The sequence below is a fragment of the Balaenoptera acutorostrata genome, chromosome 10, assembly GCF_949987535.1.
Source record: "Balaenoptera acutorostrata chromosome 10, mBalAcu1.1, whole genome shotgun sequence".
NCBI classification, from domain to species: Eukaryota; Metazoa; Chordata; class Mammalia; order Artiodactyla; family Balaenopteridae; genus Balaenoptera; species Balaenoptera acutorostrata.
The window spans coordinates 83224508-83245590 of NC_080073.1; the positions used below are offsets into that span (position 1 = coordinate 83224508).

Genomic DNA, 21083 nt, shown 5'->3' on the forward strand with positions numbered 1-21083 from the left:
GCAAAGAAACTCTAAGCTACTGTGTTAGCCTCCCCATCCCACAGAAGTCTCTTTAATATTTGTCAAACAATGTGGGGTGTAAGTAAATAAGATCAATCAAAGATGAAGATGAAACGTCTCTGAAGTGATCAGTTAAGTTTATGAAAACTCTTTTGATTTACAAATAACTTCTCAGAAACGCACATACACAAAGCGAACATACACAAAGTCAGTTCCTTGGACAGAATCGACTGAATGCAGGAAGACCATGACACCCCTGGTGTTGGGGGTCCCAAAGCTGCCGCTGCAACTGAGCTGCTGGTGCCTCCCCTGCACCCAGTATCTGTTCTCCCTCCTTCTACAGTAAGAGATGTTTAGCAGAACACACAGTCACCCAGCTAAAGACTACATTTTCCAGCTCCCCTTGCAGCTAATGGCCAGGTGACAAGACTCTGGCCAATAGAATGTAAGTAGAACTGATGTGTGTAACTTACAAGTAAGGTAAGTAAAGTAACTTCCCCCCCACACACACTCCCATGGGCTGGAATATAAATCTGATGGTGACTCAAGAGCAATATCCTGGGGATGATAGAGCAAAGAGACAGAGGAGCCTGGGTCCCTGACACTGTGTTGATGTCATACCAGCCCCGCCCATCTGCTCGGATTTTTACAAGAAAGAAAGAAACTACCTTCAGAGTGGTGAGCATTAGAGACGTTCTGGCTTCATCTCCTTTCAATCACATAGTAGGTTTGAACTTCCCCATCCACTTGCTTTGGCCAATGAAATGTGACTGTAAGCGACATGGACTACTTCTAGATGGAAGTTTTATGAGCCAATGCACTCTTCCTCGTGCTCTCTTTCCCTCTTTACGGCACGTGTGAGATGGTGGCTGCTCTATCAGCCCTGGGTGACACCAGAAGCAGAACCCTTGCTGACCCTCAGCAGATATGCAATGGGAGCAAAAAATAAACTTTTGTTGTTTTAATCCGCTGCATTACCACTGCTGTAGGAAAAAAAAATACCACCCCAAATTTAGGGGCTTAAAAAAATGATTTATCCTTTCTCATGATTCTGTGGGTTGGCCAGGCAGTTCTGGGCTGGGCTCACCCATGCGGCTACAGTCAGCTGAGGGCTGAGTGCAGTGGGAACAGGAGGACCCATGGTCTATCACCCATAGCCCCTCACAGCATGGCAGTCTCAGGACAGCATCCTATGAAATCCAAAGCATAAGATGCAAGGTCTCTTGAGGCCTGTCCTCAGAAGTCACATGACATCACTTCCACCATGTCCTATTGGTCACAGCCCAGATTTAAGGGTGGGGGATACTTTACCTCTTGATGGGAGGAGTGGCAAAGTCACGTTGCAAAGAGGCATGCACACCAGAAAAGGAGAGATTTATGGCCATATTTTTCAAGGCACTATAGCAACCAAGATTGGAGGGTTGTCATCAGGACATAATGAATCCTCACCTGACTGAATACTTAAACCGCTGAATTTTGGGTGCCTCTTAAAGCTGCTGCTATGGACTGAATTGTATCCCCCCCAAATTTGTATGTTGAACACCTAACCCCCAATGTGACTATATTTGGAGATAGCACAGCCTGTAAAGGGGTAATTAACCTTAAATGAGGTCATAAGGGTGGGGTCCTGATCTAATAGGCTAAATGTCCTTTAAGAGATACCAGAGAGATTTCTCTCCCTCCCTCTTTCTTCCTCTCGCCCTTCCTCCTTTCCTGTCTCTCTCTCTCTCTCTCCACACACATAACATCCTGCCTGCCCCCATGCAGAGGATTGCCTGCAAGCCAGGAAGAGAGCTCTTACCAGAAACTGACCACAATGGCACCTTGATCTCCTCCTTCCAGCCTCCAGAACTATGAGAAGATAAATTTCTGTTTAAGCCACCCAGTCTGTGGTGTGCTTCTTTTTTTTAATTAATTAATTTATTTATTTATTTTTGGCTGCGTTGGGTCTTCGTTGCTGCGCGCAGGTTTTCTCTAGTTGTGGCGAGCGGGGGCTACTCTTCGTTGCGGTGTGCGGGCTTCTCATTTCAGTGGCTTCTCTTGTTGTGGAGCATGGGCTCTAGGCACACGGGCTTCAGTAGTTGTGGCACGCAGGCTCGGTAGTTGTGGCTCACGAGCTCTAGAGGGCAGGCTCAGTAGTTGTGGCACACGGGCTTAGTTGCTCCGCGGCATGTGGGATCTTCCCGGACCACGGCTTGAACCCGTGTCCCCTGCATTTGTAGGCAGATTCTTAACCACTGAACCACCAGGGAAGTCTTTTTTTTTTTTTTTAAATGGCAGCCCAAGCAGAATAATACGTCTGCCCAGCTCATATCTACTAGCTGCCTTGAAAAGAAAGGGCCAGAAATTCATGAATTTCTCCCAATATTGGTTGAGTTAAATAAACTCTGCAGAGCATGTCAGAATCCACTCTCCCTTCTTTTTTTTTTTTTAAGATTTTTTTGATGTGGACCATTTCTAAAGTCTTTATTGAATTTGCCACAATATTGCTTCTGTTTTATGTCTTGGTTTTTTGGGCGCGAGGTATGTGGGATCCCAGCTCCCCGACCAGGGATCGAACCCACACCCCCTGCATTGGAAGGCGAAGTCCTAACCACTGGACTGCCAGGGAAGTCCCTCCCTTCTTTCTTAAGTAATAAAACTCTCAAGTTTTTTGCTGGACCCATGGAGTATGCTCTTGAGAAAGGGGTGTGCTCCTCAATTTTTCTTCGCCCCTTCCCACTGGCTGGAATACAGACGACTGGTGGAAGCTGGAACAGCCACCCCAGACAACAAGGTGGAAGTCATGTTGAATGACAAACAACAAAGTTCCAGAAGCCCTGCTCCCCAGTCCTCTAGAGCTCTCATAAATGCCCCGGAACTATTATGCTCAGACCATTTAAGCCATTGTTATTCTAGCCTTTGTTTTAGCAGCCAAACCTTTATCTAATATTCTTAGCCAGAAATCAACATGGGAGCCAAAGGAAACACCCAGAGACATGTGTTTATCAGGGTATAATGTAAACTGCTGCAGTAGGGACTTCCCTGGTGATCCAGTGGGTAAGACTCCGCGCTCCCAATGCAGGGGGCCTGGGTTCTATACCTGGTCGGGGAACTAGATCCCACATGCATACCACAACTAAGAGTCTGCATGCTGCAACTAAAGATCCCGCATGCTGCAACTAAGACCTGGCGCAGCCTAAATAAATAAATTTAAAAAATAAATAAATAAACTGCTGCAGTAAAGAGAACCCAAAATATAGTGACTTAAATAAGATAGGGGACTTCCCTGGCGATCCAGTGGTTAAGACTTCGCCTTCCAATGCAGGGGGTGCGGGTTCTATCCCTGGTTGGGGAGCTAAGATCCCACATGCCTCGCGGCCAGAAAACCAAAACATAAAACAGAAGCAATATTGTAACAAATCCAATAAAGACTATAAAAATGGTCCTCATCAAAAAAAATCTTAAAAAGAAAATAAGAAAGACGTTTACTTCTCTCTCAGATAAGAGCCTCAGTGTAAGCAGACAGGGCTGACATGGCAAAGGGTGGCCCTGGCTGCAAGGGCAGTGTTGCTCATCAGCATCATTCAAGACCCCAGGGGTCCTTCCATCTTGTGGCTTTGCCATAACCATTGATAATTGTCCTTGTCTGCGTGGTTGAAACGCGTTTCCATCAAGTCTGCATTCCAGTCCCAGGGAAGTGCCATGAAAGAAGAAGCAGGGGGCAAGTAACGACATGGAAATTCACTGAACTCTTCCACTCATATTCTGTTGCCAAAAACTCGGTTAAAGGGGAGGCTGGGAAATGTGGTCTCTAGTTTGTCTATCATGAGCTCAACTAGAACTCTGATACTATATAAGAAGAGAATGGATTTGGGAAGACAACAAGCAATGTGCAAGAGGAGGTCAACTTCGATGGGAAACTGTCCAAGGGAGCATCACATTGCACGGTGGCAAATCAAGGTGAACAAAGGGAAAGTGAGTCACCAGAGTTGGTCCACTGGTCCAGTTCTCCATGGGGCCCAGTCCAATGTGGAAGGGCCATGACCTGAGAGACTCTGGGGCTAAAGACACTAGATCTTTATTCCCCTCTCTAGGCTCCCAAGTAGATTTTCAGTAGACCCCCATTAGGTGAAGGTGGCTTATCTATTTTTTTGCCCCATTAAAAAGTCTGGCAAATGCAGCCTGTATTTTCACTCCAGATGAAAGGAGGAAGGTAAATAATGCCTAAAATGACAGACCTTCCATTCCTGCCAGCTTCTTCCCTCTCGTCCAAATTTCTTCTTATCAGTTCAAGGCTTCTAATATTTACTTCCAGGAGACCAATTCCAAAGAGAAGAAAGCAACGTCCACATTCTGCAACTCATCTGCTATTCACAGGTTAGAAAAAGGAAACGACGGCGTGATAGCCTCTCAGGATGCCTTACTACTCCCATGGGGAGCTCAGTGCCTCGAAGCTGAAAATTTCATAGGAGAAGTGGTTGGTCATTAAGACAGGCAGAGCTACTGTAGTATAGTCTCTGCTTGGTCACAGTCTACTCCTTGTCCAGTCTGGACACTTAGACATGGACTTGACCTCCCAGGATCTGCCACCCTCAACCTCCCATGGCAACTGCAGGGCTGAGTCCCATTTCCAGATCAACCCCCAGTTTGGGAAACTAGGCTGACCTGGCCTGGTTCAAAGCCTGCTGCTGAGGATTCAGTGTTACTCAACAAGCCTCTTTGTGTTTGTAGTGGATCCATCCTTGCCCCACTCACATCCCTTGGGCCTCACCATTGGGTTGTGCCCGGCCCTCCGATAGCAACATCTCTATCTCTTTGCCTGAGGGTTTCTCCGGTGTCCTGTCCCACGTGTGCACAGAAAGCTGGAAATGCCAAAGAATTAAGGCTCCCTGAAAGCAGCCCTCAGGCTGTGACTGCTTGGAATGGGTATATAAATATCCCAGCCTGCTCGCTCCCACCACAGGATAACTCTGATATTTTGCACAACTCCAGGGTTCCTGAGTGGGACTAATCTCCACTCACTCGCAATGGTAAGTTCGCTTGATAACACACACTTCATTGGTTGCCTTCCTTCCCTATCCCACATTCCCACTCCTCTACCCATGTTTCCTGGGAGCGCTTCCCAAATGCACTATGTGCACTTGAATCCTTGTCCTGGGGCTGCTTCTGGGGGAGGAAGATGTCATATTAACAGGAACTACTGTGCGCCAGACACTATTCTAAATCCTTTATATGTAGGAGCTCACTTAATCTTCAAATAAGCCTAAGACACAGGTTTTATCATTACCCCCACTTTACAGATGAGGAAACTGAGGCATAGAAATGTTAAACGATGCCCCCCGTACCGATTCACACAGGTACTAAGTGGTAGAGCTGGATTCAAACCAAGACAGCATGGCTCCTGAGTCTACACTCACAGCTCCTGTGCTTTAGTGCCTCTTCCTAACATCTTCTCTGCAATGGCTCTTCTGAGATCCCCAAACTTCCCTCAAGTCCCAGTTCCACCCCCACTCCCTTGCTCTGTGCCTTCCCCAGCCTTCTCTCCCCTTAGCGCTTGCCTCTTGCTACCCCTTCTCCTGAAACACCTTCTCCATCCTTCTCAAATCCCTCATCCTCCAAGGAGCTCTCTCAGTCCTCCAGATTCCTACGGCCCTGTCTACAGGCTGTACTGCCTTCTAGTTATGTGTGTGCTTATCTCAACCTCTCCAGAGGAAGGATCCCAGGAGTTGTTGAAACAATGAGCTCCATGGGTAAGGTCAAGACTGATGGTTATACCCTAGACTCCAGATTATACCCAGCAAAACCTCCTCCCCAGCCCTATCCTCACTCCAAGTTCCTTTAGATCAGCAACAAAAGTGTCTTTGGTTTCTATTCCTTCCATTTCTCTTTGAATAAAAATATTTGCTTTGGGTCAGACCCCACCCTCTTCTTCTAACACACCCTACTGTTAGAGCACTAGGTACACAACCACCCCCATCCTACCATGCATCAACCTACTTACTTTGAACCAATTGCCCAAATGTGACCTTGAGAAACCTTTTACTTAAATCATCCTTAGAGCTTCAGAAAAGGGTTACGCCCAGCCCCTGGCCCCTCCCCCATCCCCAGGGTCCTCCAGGCCCCTGGGCCCGGAGGCCACCCTACAAGGTCAGACTCTAGGTCGGGACACTAAACCTCCTCTCCTCACCCATCCATTGCACAAACAATGCCTGAGAATTAAGCAAGGGGGGAGAGGGGACCTTCCAAGAAACAGAAAACCTGTCCCTGACCTCTATAAGGGGCCACATCTCCTTCACATGAAACTTAGCCCCTGGGAACAGCTAGGCTTGGGCTCTGCCAGTGTGCCTGTCTGCCCACAACACAGCCCCTGCCTTACCCATGTCCATCCCACCCCTCTGGGGTCTTCAAGTCCTGGGGGGGCCAGTGGTGCCTGTCATCCCCCCTCCCCCACTTCTTGCCACCTATGGGGAGGCTGCCCTGTGTAGCCCAGGTGAGAGGGTGATCATGGCCCATGTAGTCAGGGGTCAGCTGGAAAAGGGCAAGGGGAGGGATGGCCCCTGGCTGTAACATCCCTGGTTCCTCTCTTATCAACCCCACAATCCTCCCCCCTTGTCTGGACTGAGCTTTGGTGGCAGGGGAGACCTAACTGCAGTTCCTCTGCCCTTTCATTCAAAATGCCTCTCTAATGTTTTCCTCTGTATCCTGGAGTGTGGGGAGGATGATCCGCCTCCTTCCCTCCTCTGAATACCAGGCCCCTCCCACCAAAAGGGCAGCCCTGGGGTTGGAAGATGGGCAGCCTCCTGCCCCCACACCCCAGTGCTGCCAAGGGACAGGGAGAGAACTTTCCAGTGTAAAAGGACAGACATTCACGCCTTGCTTTCCTGCCAGACTCAAATGAAAGGTCATAGCCCAGCAGAACTCCTCCTGCTCCCACTTTTGGCCCCTGCCCCAGGGTGGCGGAAGGAAGTCAGGCTTTGATTGAAGACAGCCTGGAATCTCAGGTTCAGCTTGGAAAATGTATTAGTTGTTTCATAACCTTACTCACCCTATTTTGTCACCTATCACACACAGCAGAATACACTGCCCTTAAGAGTACCTCTGAGAATTAAATTAGGACTAACAAAATGAGAGGATCTTCTCCCCTACAGGTGTGGAAGGGTGAGGTACAAAGACAGCCACTGCAGCATTCACTGTGACCAAGAGGAAAGGTCTGAGACTAACCCATGTCCATACCAGAGGGCTGACACACAGTATGTTGTGGTTTGGAAAATGGAAACTCTGCAGCCTCCGAAAGCTTAAGGCTTATCTGTACATACGAAGTGGAATATCTCAAGATATTATATGTAATAACATATACGTTTTAACTAAGTAGGCATTCAAAACCATGTGTATGGGATGCCAACTTGTATGCAAAAGGGGGGAAAAAGAGGATGTAGCCATATATGTTCTTTACATGTGTGAAATTTCTCTGGAAGTTTCAACGGGAAAGTAGACAGGAAAGCTGCCTCTGGGTAGAACTGGGGGCTGGAAAATGGGGTGTGGGGCAAGGAGAGAGTTTTTGTGTTTGTTTCTTTGGCTGCGTTGTGTCTTCGTTGCTGTGCGCTGGCTTTCTCTAGTTGTGATGAGCAGGGGCTACTCTTCGTTGTGGTGCGCGAGCTTCTCATTGCAGTGGCTTCTCTTATTGCGGAGCATAGGCTCTAGGCGCGCAGGCTTCAATAGTTGTGGCGCGTGGGCTCAGTAGTTGTGGCACGCAGGCTCAGTAGTTGTGGTCTGCAGGCTCAGTAGTTGTGGCACAAGGGCTTAGTTGCTCCGCGGCTTTTGGGATCTTTGCCAACCAGAGATCGAACCCGTGTCCTCTGCATTGGCAGGCGGACTCCCAACCACTGCGCCACCAGGGAAGTCCCCTGAGATTTTTTTTTTTTTTTTTGGTTGCACCGCGTGGCTCGTGAGAGCTTAGTTCCGCGACCAGGAATTGAACCCGGCAGTGACAGCGCCGAGCCCTAACCACTGGGCCGCCAGGGAATTCCCAGAGATTCACTTTTCATTAAATCCCCTTTATAATTCTTTGAGCTTTTTGTTGGGTATGAATGGTTCCTATTTAAATAAATGGAGGGAAACACAAGGAGGCCAGGAGAAAGCTCTGGAACTGGGCAGGAGGTTTCTGAGGGAGTTGGCACCTCCTGTGTCCTCAATCTGTGTCTCCAGTGGAAGCCCTGTAAAAGCCTTTTACAGGAAAAAGCGGCTTGAATATCTGCCTACATGTAACCAGGCAACAAAAGAAGCACCCTGCTGCACTACTAACAGGAGAACCTGATGCAGTCTCTCTGCAGACTTTTCAAGTTTTATTTTGTAAAACTTCAAACATATGCAAAAGTAGAGAAAATAGTATAACAAACCTCCATGTGCCTATCACCCAGCTTCAACAATCATCAGCCTACTGACAGTGCTGGTTTATCTCTGTATATCCACCCACTCCTTCCGGGATTATTTTTAAACAAATCCAAGACATCATATTACAGTTTACCTGTAAATATACATCAGTATGTACCTCTATAAGATAAGGACACTTTTTTGAAAACACAATCATAATACAATTCTCACATTTTTTAATATCAGCATTATCAAATCTATTTTTTAAATTTTTTTATTGTGGTAAAATACACATAACATAAAATTTACCATCTAAACCATTTTTAAGTGTGCAGCTCAGTGGTATTAAATACATTCATAATGTTGTGGCGTCCACAATCAAAAGGGGTGGGGGCAGAGTTGGAAAGGAGAAGAGGTTTTGTATGTTATTGAAGGTAAGCTGGTATAAATTCAAATCGGAATGTTATAACTTTAGGATATTAAAAGTAATCCCCATGGTAACCACAAAGAAAATAGCTATAGAATATACACAAAAGGAAATGAGAATTTAAACAGTTCACTATGAAAAATCAACTAAACACAAAAGAAGACAGTAATGCAGGAAATGAGGGACGAAAAGTCAGAAAGCCTATAGAAAAGAAATAGCAAAATGGTAGGAGTACCCCTTACAGTACAATGGTGACATTGTGGGGTTTTTTTTAACTTAAATATAGTTGACATACAATATTATGTTAGTTTCAGGTGTACCACACACAAATAAATATTTAACATTTGCATACATTATGAAATGATAGCCACGATAAGTCTAGTAACCATCTGTCCCCATGCAAAGTTATTACAGTATTATTGACCACATTCCTTATGCTGTATATTACATCTGCACGGTGATACTGTTTTAAAATTTTTTTGATGTTAGGTGTGCAAACAGCAGTATTTACAGATTAATTGTTACGATGTCTGGCATTTGCTTTAAAATTCTCTAGTGGGAGGGGGAGGCCAGATGAAGCAAGGTTGGCAAGCTGTTGAAAACTGTTGAAGCCAGGTGACTATACATGAGAGTTCTGTATACTACTCTCCCTACTTTTGTTATGTTTGAAATTTTCCACAATAAAAAGTTAAAAATAAAATATTTTTAAACACTCTTTGACCATTAAGTGACTAAGATTAAACACAGAACTAAAAAGACCAGACAAGACACCAAGACCCTGGCACACAATAGGCACTGCCGAAAATATCGAATGAATGGCTGATAAATGTAATTCAGGGAACATAAGTATTGAATCATCTCGCAAGTTACATCTACCACTGAAACTAGTAAATGAGCCATTCATACGTTAGTCTTTCGTGAGTTTTACTAGCATGAGTCGGTTCCCTGGGGACCAGGCATTCTGTGGGCATTTTAAAAATCCCGTTTCTGAGTTCATAAAGCCCTTTGGAAAATGACCATAGAAAAGTAAAACCACTCTGTCAGAGTCACCTGTTGTCCTTCTCCAGATGACATGCTACTGTCTTTCTATAAATTACCACAAAACTTACCTCATGAGGCTGCTGTACTGAGGGTAAAATGTACTAAATTAGCACCTAGCACAGCAACTGACAGGAAGCCGTCATGCAACATCAGGCCCCTGTAGCAGCCACTTCCGGTACCCTGCATCTCCTCGCCCACCTCTGTTTTCCACACTGGCTGAGGTGTGCAGTTCTTTGCAGCTCAGTTTCACCTTGTGCTAATCATCCCAACCTGGGCCTTCTCCAGCGCATCGATGCCCAAAGGGCACACGTGAGTGGGAAAGGCAGGGAAACTAAGCCCCAGAGTCAACTTGCAATCAGTCGAAGGATGGAAATGGGGGGATAGATGCTCCTGCTTCCTTATCCTTCAGGTGGACAATTTCTGGAGACATTCTGTTTCTCTCCTCAGAAAGTTCCAGTGGAACCAAATCGCTGTCACGGTCCTAAGCTGGCTTTTCCCCCTTCACGATCTCACACTCCCTCACTTCTGCTTTCGGGAATCATCTAAATTGACTGCCTACACCTCTATCTCAGGCTCTGCTTTCAGGGAACTCAAACTAAGACAGTCCCTTTCCGATCCTCCTCTCCCATATCCCATTGCTCTTCCTTCATGGGCTCCCCCACCAACACCCCAGTCACCCCCGGACTGTAACATTAACACAGAGAATTAGGACCTATCGATTTACTGGTCTCTCCACATTGCTGCAGCACAAACTGCTCAAGGGCAGGGACCCTGGGACATGCTTGGGATCCCTCTGTGTCCCCAAGGAGAGAGACATGTAAGCTAGTCAGCACTGCACTCGGCCATGGTAGTCATTGAAGCTGTTCACCAGTCTTGCCATTTTCTGCCTTCCAGGCACACAGTAGATGAATTTCTCAGCGCTCTTGAAGTTAGGCATAACCACAGAGCTTGCTTTCACCAACAAGGCGTGAACACAAGCCGAATGTGTTGTTTTCTACTGGCAGAAGCGGTCATTGCCAATGCAGTGTGACACACTGCAGCGCCCTCTTCTGACAGAGCCTCCTTTAATCTGGACTCCAAACAACTATGACCATCAGAGCCCCCCAGCACCACTCCACTGACCCAATAGGTAGCATTAGTGAGAAATAAGGACTTCCCTGGTGGTGCAGTTGGTAAGAATCCGCCTGCCAATGCAGGAGACACGGGTTCCATCCGTGTTCCGGGAAGATCCCACATGCCACAGAGCAACTAAGCCGGTACGCCACAACTACTGAAGCCCGTGCACCTAGAGCCCGTGCTCCACGACAAGAGAAGCCACCGCAATGAGAAGCCTGCGCACCGCAATGAAGAGTAGCCCCCACTCACCGCAACTAGAGAAAACCCGCGCACAGCAACGAAGACACAACGCAGCCAAAAATAAATAAATTAATAATTTTTTAAAAAACATAGTGTTATCAAATAGATAACCAAAAAGGACCTACTGTAAAAATTAATTAATTAATTAATTTTTAAAAAATTTAGGGGGCTTCCCTGGTGGCGCAGTGGTTGAGAATCTGCCTGCCAATGCAGGGGACACGGGTTCGAGCCCTGGTCTGGGAAGATCCCACATGCCGCGGAACAGCTGGGCCCGTGAGCCACAATTACTGAGCCTGCGCATCTGGAGCCTGTGCTCCACAACAAGAGAGGCCGCGATAGTGAGAGGCCCGTGCACCGCGATGAAGAGTGGCCCCCGCTTGCCACAACTAGAGAAAGCCCTTGCACAGAAACGAAGACCCAACACAGCCATAAATTAATTAATTAATTAATTAATTTTTTAAAAAAAATTTAGGGACCTCCCTGGTGGCGCAGTTGTTGAGAATCCGCCTGCCAATGCAGAGGATATGGGTTCGAGCCCTGGTCCAGGAAGATCCCACATGCCACGGAGCAACTAAGCCCCTGCGCCACAGCTGCTGAGCCTGCGTTCTGGAGCCCGTGAGCCACAACTACTGAAGCCTGCGCACCTAGAGCCCTGGAGCCCGTGCTCCTCAACAGGAGAGGCCACCACAATAAGAAGCCCATGAACCACAACGAAGAATAGCTCCACTCGCTACAACTAGAGAAAGCCCTCACGCAGCAATGAAGACCCAATGCAGCCAAAAAACAAAACAAAAAAAATTAGGTTGTGTGAATTTCACCTCAATAATATAAAGAGTAGAAAAAATAACCAATCGGCTGACAATCAGTGAGGCTTCCTTCAATTTTGTTGAAAGTTAAGAAAAAGTATCTGACTGGCAAAATGATGTCACTAGGTCACTCACTTTCTCAGTGAGATTTTGAAACTGTCCCTTTGGTGCCTGGCACTTTTATCCTCCTGGATTCCCCCTTGGGTCTTCTTTCTGTGGTAAGGAAGGGTTGGGCAAGGGGAGGGGAAAGGGATACCTACTCCTTCTCAGGGGCCCTCTCAGGCCCACCAGCGTCCCAACTCATATGGGAGTGTCAGATCTGAGAACGGTTCCCTTATATCAGGTCCACCTGACCCTTGGACAGTCCTCTCACATCAGAGATACACATGCCTAGTTTGAAGGCTGTAGCCCTGGAGGAAGTTACCCAGAGAAGAGTAAAAGAGGGCTCACAGCAGCACTGTGGTGATAACCACCAGTTTAAACAAAAAGAATGTCCATTGACAGGACAAGGGATTTATAAATTGCAGTGTAAGCATGCAACAGAAAGAAAGTGAATGAATTACAGCTACACAGTCAACGAAATCATAATGTTGAGTAAAAAAGCCAGCCCCAGAAAAACACATGGAGTATGATTCCTATGATTCTATCCCTGTGAAGATCAAAAAGGCAAAACTGAACAGTATACTGTTTAGGAATACTTACAACATGCATAGATAGTGGAACTACGAAGATAAACAAAGGAAGTGAACCTAAGGAATTCAGAGTGGAGTTCACTCTTCCAGGAGGGAGAGGGATGCAGTCAATGTGGAGCACATGGGACATCTGAGGTCCTGGGAATTTATTTCATTTTGTGTGTGTGTATGTGAATTATGATATTTTTAAAATTTTATATTGGAGTATAGTTGAATTACAATGTAGTGTTGGTTTCAGGTGTACAGCACAGTGATTCAGCTCTAAGGGAATTTATTTCTTAAGCTGCGATCAGGTACCCAGGGGTTCTGTTACATTCATCCTTAACTATACATGTTCATTCTATACATGCTTCTATGTGTATAATATGTTCACAATAAATATTTTTAGGAGACAGGATGAGTGTGAAGAGAGAGCGAAGAGGCTGAGTGAGGAACTCAGAACGCTGGCTGTGCTGGGAAGAGGGGAGGAAGCTGGAGAGGGTCCAGGATGAAGAAGCAAGAGCCTCAGTTAAGAGACAGCGCCGCTTGCTGAGCGGATGCCTACAGAGAAGGGGATCCGGAGTGGGGTGGGGGACTCAGGAGAGAGGACAGGGTTGGAAGGGAGCTGTGGTAGGGGGAGGGGCTCTTCCAGGTGCACAAAGTGGCACCCAGAGCCCAGCTGAAGCGATGCACTGTGAGTGGTACCTTGACTGGATAGGGAAGAAAGGGAGGGAGGGAGAGAGGGAGGAGGGCCTGAAAGAAAAGGAAAGACCTGGTGACTGGAGGTTCCCCTGGGGAAGCGAAGCAGGTTAACTCGCTGCCCTCTAGGAGGGAGCAATCTGAGGGCTACTCAGAGAATGGTATGCTGGCATTTTAAATTTCAGAGAGGATGTAGTTCCAGGTGCTGATATTCGCCAGAGTATGATTCTGGGAAGAAAGTGGATGAGATGGAGTTAAGATAAAAGTTGTTGGAAGTACTTTAAAAAAAAAAAAAAAAAAAAAAGTTGTTGGAAGGAAGTCAAGAAGCTTTGAAGAAACCAGTAGTATAGGGAAGGGGTCTGGGTGGGGGTGGGAGGGAGGCCTTTGACAATGTACCCTTTTATACTTTTTGAATTTTGAACCATACAAATGATTCTATGAAAACATAAACAAAAAGAAATTTTAATTGGGGTGTGGATTAGGTCATTTGCATGGACACTGGCAGGCCTGGAAGCCAGTTGCTCATGGCAACAAGCAGAGGCAGGGAGTAGCAGAGGAGGACTCTTGAGGCTGGAAGGAAAGGGTGTTTGGCATGAAGTGGAAGAGTCCTGTTCCTGGGGTTGACAAGGAGCTAGGAGAATCCGCCATGGCCATCGTTTCCCCAGACCTAGTTCTGAGCAAAGGGGGTGGGGGGAGAGGGAGGAGGGGAGGTGGGAGTGTGACTCGGAGGAGGGGGAAGATCATGGGCTGCAGGGAGAACTAAATTCCCTCTAAAGCAGGAGGGGGAGGGAAGAGTATATCAGGAGGCTGAGGCTGTGAGAGGGTTCCAAAGAGCGGAGGGAACAGGTTATTGGAGAAGGTGCCAGCACTGAGGAAAGGTCGAGGAATGGAGTACGCTGCAGGAGATGGATGGGAGTTTAGGAAAGGTGATTTTACAAATAGAGGGGACTGGTGTGGGCCTTTTGTTTTTATAGGGTTTCTTTTCTCAAGCGGTGAGCCCCTGTCACCATTGCCTGAACAGGCTGCCATTTTCACCAGGATTCCTACAGTGAGGGCAGAGCTGAGTGTGGGGCAAAGGAGAAAGGGGGAAAAGTTGGAGCTTTTGTTGTAACACAGGAAAGTCTTATCGGCCTATGGATTAAAAAACCCAGGCTGACTTCCCTCCTCCTTTCTCTTGGTTGCTCAAGGAATATGGTTATTTCAGTCTGGGCAAAGTACAATTGTAAAAGTAAACCCACTGGGCTTCCCTGGTGGCGCAGTGGTTGAGAATCTGCCTGCCAATGCGGGGGACACGGGTTCGAGCCCTGGTCTGGGAGGATCCCACATGCCGTGGAGCAAGTGGGCCCGTGAGCCACAGTTGCTGAGCCTGCGCGTCTGGAGCCTGTGCTCCGCAGCAGGAGAGGCCGCGTAGTGAGAGGCCCACGCGCCGCGATGAAGAGTGGCCCCGACTTGCCGCAACTGGAGAAAGCCCTTGCACAGAAACGAAGATCCAACACAGCCATAAATAAATAAATAAATAAATAAATAAATATAAATAAATAAAATCCCATCTTAAAAAAAAAAAACTAATTAGAAATTCCCTTAAAAAAAAAAAAAAGTAAACCCACTGCCAAAAATACTTTGAATGCCACAGGGAAATGTCTAAGCTTTCCTACTGCTTAGACATTTCCTACTAGGCCACGGCTCACCTCCATCAGTGACCAAGAGTGGTGCTCTAAGCCCTGAGTTCGCTAGTCCTTGACCTCTTCTCCCAAACATACACACAAAAACACATACACCTCTTTTCAGATTGAAATTTTCTGGACTGACAGGGCTGGAAGAGACTTCAGAGGATAAACCCTCCATTTCATTGAAGAGAATACTGAAACCTCTGGGGCCTCGAGGACTTCAAACCTGGACTAGAACCTAGATCTTCTGTTTCCTAGCTTTTTTTTTTTTTTTTTTTTGGCTGCATTGGGTCTTCGCTGCTGCATGCGGGCTTTCTCTACTTGTGGTGAGCAGGGGCTACTCTTCATTGCAGCGTGCGGGCTTCTCATTGCGGTGGCTTTCTTGTTGCAGAGCATGGGCTCTAGGCGCATGGGCTCAGTAGTTGCAGCACGCAGGCCCTAGAGCGTGTGGGCTTCAGTAGTTGTGGAGCGCAGTCTCAGTAGTTGTGGCGCACGGGCTTAGTTGCTCCATGGCATGTGGGATCTTCCCGGACCAGGGCTTGAACCTGTGTCCCCTGCATTGGCAGGCGGATTCTTAACCACTGCGCCACCAGGAAAGTCCCCTAGTTTTTTCTTGAATCCTTAGTCAGATTTTATTTCTCAATCCCACTAAGAATCCTGAATGTATCTGTTCTTGACACTATGCCAAGGCGTTTGGTATTGCCACCCAAGGACGGGAGGGCCTCTCCTTTTACATTGGCAGAAGTTGGGGGCCAAAGGCCAAGGATCTAGACATCCCTGCATGGGGTATGTGGGAAAACAGCCCTACAACATCTCCCCACCAGACTGTACAGGAAAAGACAGACTTGTGCACTACAGCTTGTTTCCATATAAAACTGCAACTGGGTGGGCTGGGTATTTGAAGGATTCACCAGCTGTCAACTCTACCTGCCACCTAGGACCACCTGTCTTAAACTCTAAACTGAGATAAGGACCCTTGTCCCATTCATACTCCCAGAAAGGAAAAGTAGCAAGAAGGGGACAGGATACAAAACTTTACAAACTTAAATTCTTACCTTGACATCTTTTTAAATTTCTGCTCTCACTGGAGTGCGAACAATTCTTCTGACAAGTTTGGCAATGAGGGAAAGAAGAGATAAGATAGGGGAGCAGATTTTTAGTTAAAGTTCTTTTGAAATTTCAGTCTGTCCCCCAATTAGGCAAAGGAGAAGGGAGCTCTCATTGATTCAACACCTACTATATGCCAGGCTCACTTAAACTTCACATTAGCCCTGTGAGGAATCAGGGCCCCTCCAATTCAAAGATAAAGACTCTGTGATTCAGAGAATTAAGTAACTTGCCCAAGGGCCCTCTTTTCATAAGTAGTGGAATATGGCTTTGAGCCTAGGTGTGTCCAACACAGACGCCTGACAACAAAGATATTTCTACAAAGAGGGCATTTTAGAATAGAGAGAACGGGGTGAAGGCAAAAAAAGTCAGAGAATTTAAAAGGGAAAGGCAAAGAGTAGAGGCACCATCTAAACACTGCCCCCACTCCCCTACCAAAGGGCATCCCCTGAATTCAGGATTCAGTTTAAGTCAGGAACAAACTTTTTATGGGTGGATGCTGGCTGAACTGAAGAGGAATGACTTCAAGGGTCTTTTACTGTATGACTTTTATTTGCAAAACATAACCCAGGACATAATTCATGCAATCAAGAAGTTTACAATCCAATGGGGAAACCAGATATTGAACACATTCCACCAAAGTTGATGTGTAAGGAAAATGCTCTAGTCTCCTGGAGAACGTAACAAACAAATCCAGTTGGCAGGAAACAGGGGCTTCTTCACCGGGACTTGGTTGGGTGGGGAAGTGAGGGTAGGTATGAGAGGTGCAAGGAAGAGGGAGGGAAGGGAGCCAGTCTTCAAGGCTGGTGATGAAGCCGTGGAGACTGCACCTCAGTTTGGGAGTGACAGAGAAAGAGAAGGCAAAGGTGCAGAGTTGAGGGAAAGTTTTGTTTAGGGCAGTGGAGCTCTGACCTTGTCAGTCTGGTGGAGGGGGCAGGGATGGGAAGGATGCTAATATAAATATCATACTAATATAAATATTCACATAATTAGAAGAATTAGTACTAGGTGTATTTATATAGTAGGGGTGAAATAGTCAAGGTCATCGACCTTACGAGGGCGTTTGCCTTGGCAAGAAATTGGGATCAATTCTGAGAATGGGGGGAAGGGGAGGATAGGTGTGATTTCATAAAATTTTGAGACAGAGGAGAGGAAGTTGAGGACACTGGATTGTTGGGCCTTGCAGAAAGTTAAAATATCTTTTAGGCCGGGAGTGCTGAGGTGGTTACTAGCTTCAGAAGAGTTGGAAAAATCTGGAAGTGTGGCTGGAGGAACTGTGAACATAATCAACAAGGGATGCAGGCGTGGGCAACAGCAACCAATATCTCGATAGCCACGGGGCGGTCTGGGACCCCGGGAGGGGCGGTGGCTGCAACTCCGGCCCCGCTCCGCACAGCTGGGCCAGAGCAGCACCACCCCCGCGAGCAGGTGGCAGCGCCGCCCGCGGGGAGCCAAGCAGGCGGGGAGCGCCGGGGTCGGCGGCGCGCACTGGGGGCCGAGAAGCAGGCTGCGCCGCGGGCCGCCGGCAGCGGGAGGCGGGCCCGAATGAGCGGGCCTCCGCGCGGTATTTGGCACGCACGCGCAGACGGGCCGCGGGGCCTGGAGGCACAGAGGAGGGGGAGCCAGAAAGAGGGGGTTGCTGAACGTATTTCCGCTCTGGCGGACAAATAATACCGGCCAAAGGAGAGGCCAGGCCGTCCGGCCCTTTAACCGTGTGGGGGGTTGCTGGTGAAGAAAGGGGGGTCGGGAAAGGGGGAATCCTGCTCCTTTAATTCCCTCCCCTCTTCCTCCTCCCCGAGTTCTCGCCGACGCCGCCGCGCGCGGGGCCTGGAACACACGCCACGAGCCGCCCCCGCCCCTCCCCCCTTACGCCCACGCGGAGCCAGCCCCGCGCGCGCGCGCCCCGTGCACCCACGCGCCTGCGCGCTGCCCAGGCCCTGCCCGTGTGTGGGGGCGCAGTCGGCCCCGGGGGGGGGTGGGGGAAATAGGGGGGGAAAAAAACAGCGCGCGGAACCCGGCCAGGTGAGAGGAGCGTGCACTCAGGGTCGTGGGGCTGGTTGGGGGGGGGCGGCGTGCCACGGAGTTCTGAACGTGGGGGGGGGGCCGTGCACGATGCGTGCAGGCAAGAGGGGAAGACGTGAAAGGCGCGTGCAAACGTGCAAGGGGGGGGTGGAGGAATGAGGCAGCGGGTAAAGGGGCGGGGTGAGAAGAGGCTGCAACCGGGGCCACCTTAGAACCCAGGCCTCTGCTCCCCCTTCCGCCGGCCTTCCCCCGTGGGCGCGCGGGCTCGCCCCATCTTCGCGGGCTGTTGGGCTGGGGGGTGTGGACGCCGCTGCCCCGCCCCCGGGAACCACGCCTCCCTCCTTTCGGAGGGACAGCGCCTCCCCGGGGGCTGGGGAAACTGAGGAAGAGGCTTGAAAACTGGATGATCTGATGCTGGGAGGGCCAGGCAAGAATGGGGGTGCGAGGCCTGGAGCTTTGGCCTAGGAAAGCTGGAGACCTTTGTCTCTGACCGGTTTCCTTCCCAACCAGGGTGGCCCACCCCCGCCACAATGGCCTCTGGGGTGGAAGTCCTGCGCTTCCAGCTGCCCGGCCACGAGGCCGCTACGCTGCGGAACATGAACCAGCTCCGCGCAGAGGAGCGGTTCTGCGACGTGACCATTGTGGCCGACAGCCTCAAGTTCCGCGGCCACAAGGTCATCTTGGCCGCCTGCTCGCCGTTCCTGCGGGACCAGTTCCTGCTGAATCCCAGCTCTGAGTTGCAGGTCTCCCTGATGCACAGTGCACGCATAGTGGCTGACCTGCTCCTCTCTTGCTATACGGGCGCCCTGGAATTCGCCGTCAGGGACATTGTTAACTACCTGACGGCCGCCTCCTACCTGCAGATGGAGCACGTGGTGGAGAAATGCCGGAATGCCCTCAGCCAGTTCATCGAGCCCAAAATAGGCCTCAAAGAGGATGGGGTCAGCGATGCCAGCCTTGTGAGCAGTGTCAGTGCCACCAAATCCCTCCTCCCTCCCGCCAGGACCCCGAAGCCAGCCCCCAAACCCCCACCCCCACCCCCTCTCCCCCCTCCACTCCTGCGGCCTGTGAAGCTGGAGTTCCCGCTGGATGAGGACCTAGAGCTGAAGGCCGAGGAAGAGGATGAGGATGAGGACGAGGACGTGTCTGACATCTGCATCGTCAAGGTGGAATCGGCCTTGGAGGTGGCACACCGGCTCAAACCTCCCGGAGGCCTGGGAGGAGGTCTGGGCATCGGAGGCTCTGTAGGCAGCCACCTTGGGGAGCTGGCCCAGAGCAGCGTGCCCCCCAGCACTGTGGCTCCACCACAGGGCGTGGTGAAAGCCTGCTACAGCCTGTCCGAGGACGCGGAAGGGGAGGGCCTGCTGTTGATCCCAGGAGGCCGGGCCAGCGTGGGGGCCACCTCAGGCCTGGTGGAGGCAGCAGCGGTGGCCATGGCTGCCCGGGGGGCGGGGGGCAGCCTGGGGGCGGGGGGCAGTCGGGGACCCCTGCCCGGAGGCTTTTCCAGTGGCAATCCCCTAAAGAACATCAAGTGCACCAAGTGCCCGGAAGTGTTCCAGGGCGTGGAGAAGCTGGTCTTCCACATGCGGGCGCAGCACTTCATCTTCATGTGCCCGCGCTGCGGCAAGCAGTTCAACCACAGCAGCAACCTCAACCGCCACATGAACGTGCACCGCGGCGTCAAGTCGCACTCGTGTGGCATCTGCGGCAAGTGCTTCACGCAGAAGTCTACGCTGCACGACCACCTCAACCTCCACTCGGGAGCGAGGCCTTATCGCTGTTCCTACTGCGATGTGCGCTTCGCTCACAAGCCTGCTATTAGGCGGCACCTCAAGGAGCAGCACGGAAAGACCACGGCCGAGAACGTGCTGGAGGCCAGCGTGGCTGAGATCAACGTCCTCATCCGCTAGCGCTAGCGTGACAGGCGCTGGGTCCCTGGGCTGGGGGGAAGGGGGCTCCTTGGTCCAGGAGAATAGGGGGGTGTGGGGGGCAGGGGCAGGCAGGTGCGGTGGGGAGTCTGAGCAGACACACACATCCTGAGGGAGGGGCCGAAGATTCCTTAGAAGACCCTGCCTCTTCAGAAGAAAAGGATGGACAGGGAGAGAGTTCTTTGAGAAGGCCAAGGGAATAGGGGGTCCCAGAGAAAGATTTTCTTCTCTTGGAGGTGCATGGATATGTGGAGGGAGGGGAAATGTCCTATAGGATGAGGAGGGGAAAAGACTGGAAAATATTTTATTCCTGGCTACGGCTGCCCAGGAAGAGGTTCTGGCATTTCTTGAGGTAGGGGGTGGGTGGGTGGGAATTGGGAGGGAATTTGGCAGGAGGCAGCTTACCTGCTCCTGCTTGGACTAGATCCTTGGGAGAGGGAGTGGTAGGGGGAAAGGATTATTGAATTCCGGAAAAGGAAGGGGGAGACAGTTCTTGCATGCTGGGGAAATGGGATGGGTACAAGGCTCACCAAAATTCTAGGGAGAACAAAGGAAGATGGCAGGTAAGAGAATATGGGGGTGAGCATCCTGGGTAGATACTGGGAAGGGGGGTACAATAGCAGGAACTACGAATAGTGGTGGGGGTGGGGGGTAGGGCACTGAGATGAGAGGCGGCAAGGAGGGCTGTTGCGGTGGGGGAGGGAGAGGAGTAGAGACTTATACAGTATTTTTTAAGAAAACAAAACGTATTTTTTAGGATTTTTTCTGGAGTTTGGGGTTTTAGTTTTTCTGCTTTTGTTTTTCCACAAAATAAAAAAAATAAAATAAAAAAACTTTTTTTTCTTTATACTCTTTCTGGCAACTGCATGTAAATGACTATCCCAACCTAGACCACCTCACCCTCTGATGCCATTTTCTAAGTACCCAGAGGACACAATTCATGCAGGTCTTATGCCTGAAGGAGCCTTGAGAGGGGAAGGGGAGTGTGACAAGTGGGCTCCTCTGGC

At 49.5% G+C, this 21083-nt stretch overlaps 1 protein-coding gene across 1 annotated transcript; it reads left to right on the forward strand.

Annotated features, from left to right (window-relative positions):
* Window positions 1-17821: 17821 nt before the first annotated feature.
* On the forward strand, window positions 17822-20939 carry ZBTB12 (zinc finger and BTB domain containing 12). The gene is made up of 2 exons (XM_057555250.1): window positions 17822-18148; window positions 18659-20939. The coding sequence occupies exon 2, from the start codon at window positions 18679-18681 to the stop codon at window positions 20056-20058; it is 1380 nt and encodes a 459-aa protein (XP_057411233.1). The 5' UTR covers window positions 17822-18148; window positions 18659-18678; the 3' UTR covers window positions 20059-20939.
* Window positions 20940-21083: the final 144 nt, after the last annotated feature.

What these genes read in the sequence shown, in the direction of transcription:
- ZBTB12 (XM_057555250.1), top strand. Translation starts at nt 18,679, where the DNA reads ATGGCCTCTGGGGTGGAAGTCCTGCGCTTCCAGCTGCCCGGCCACGAG.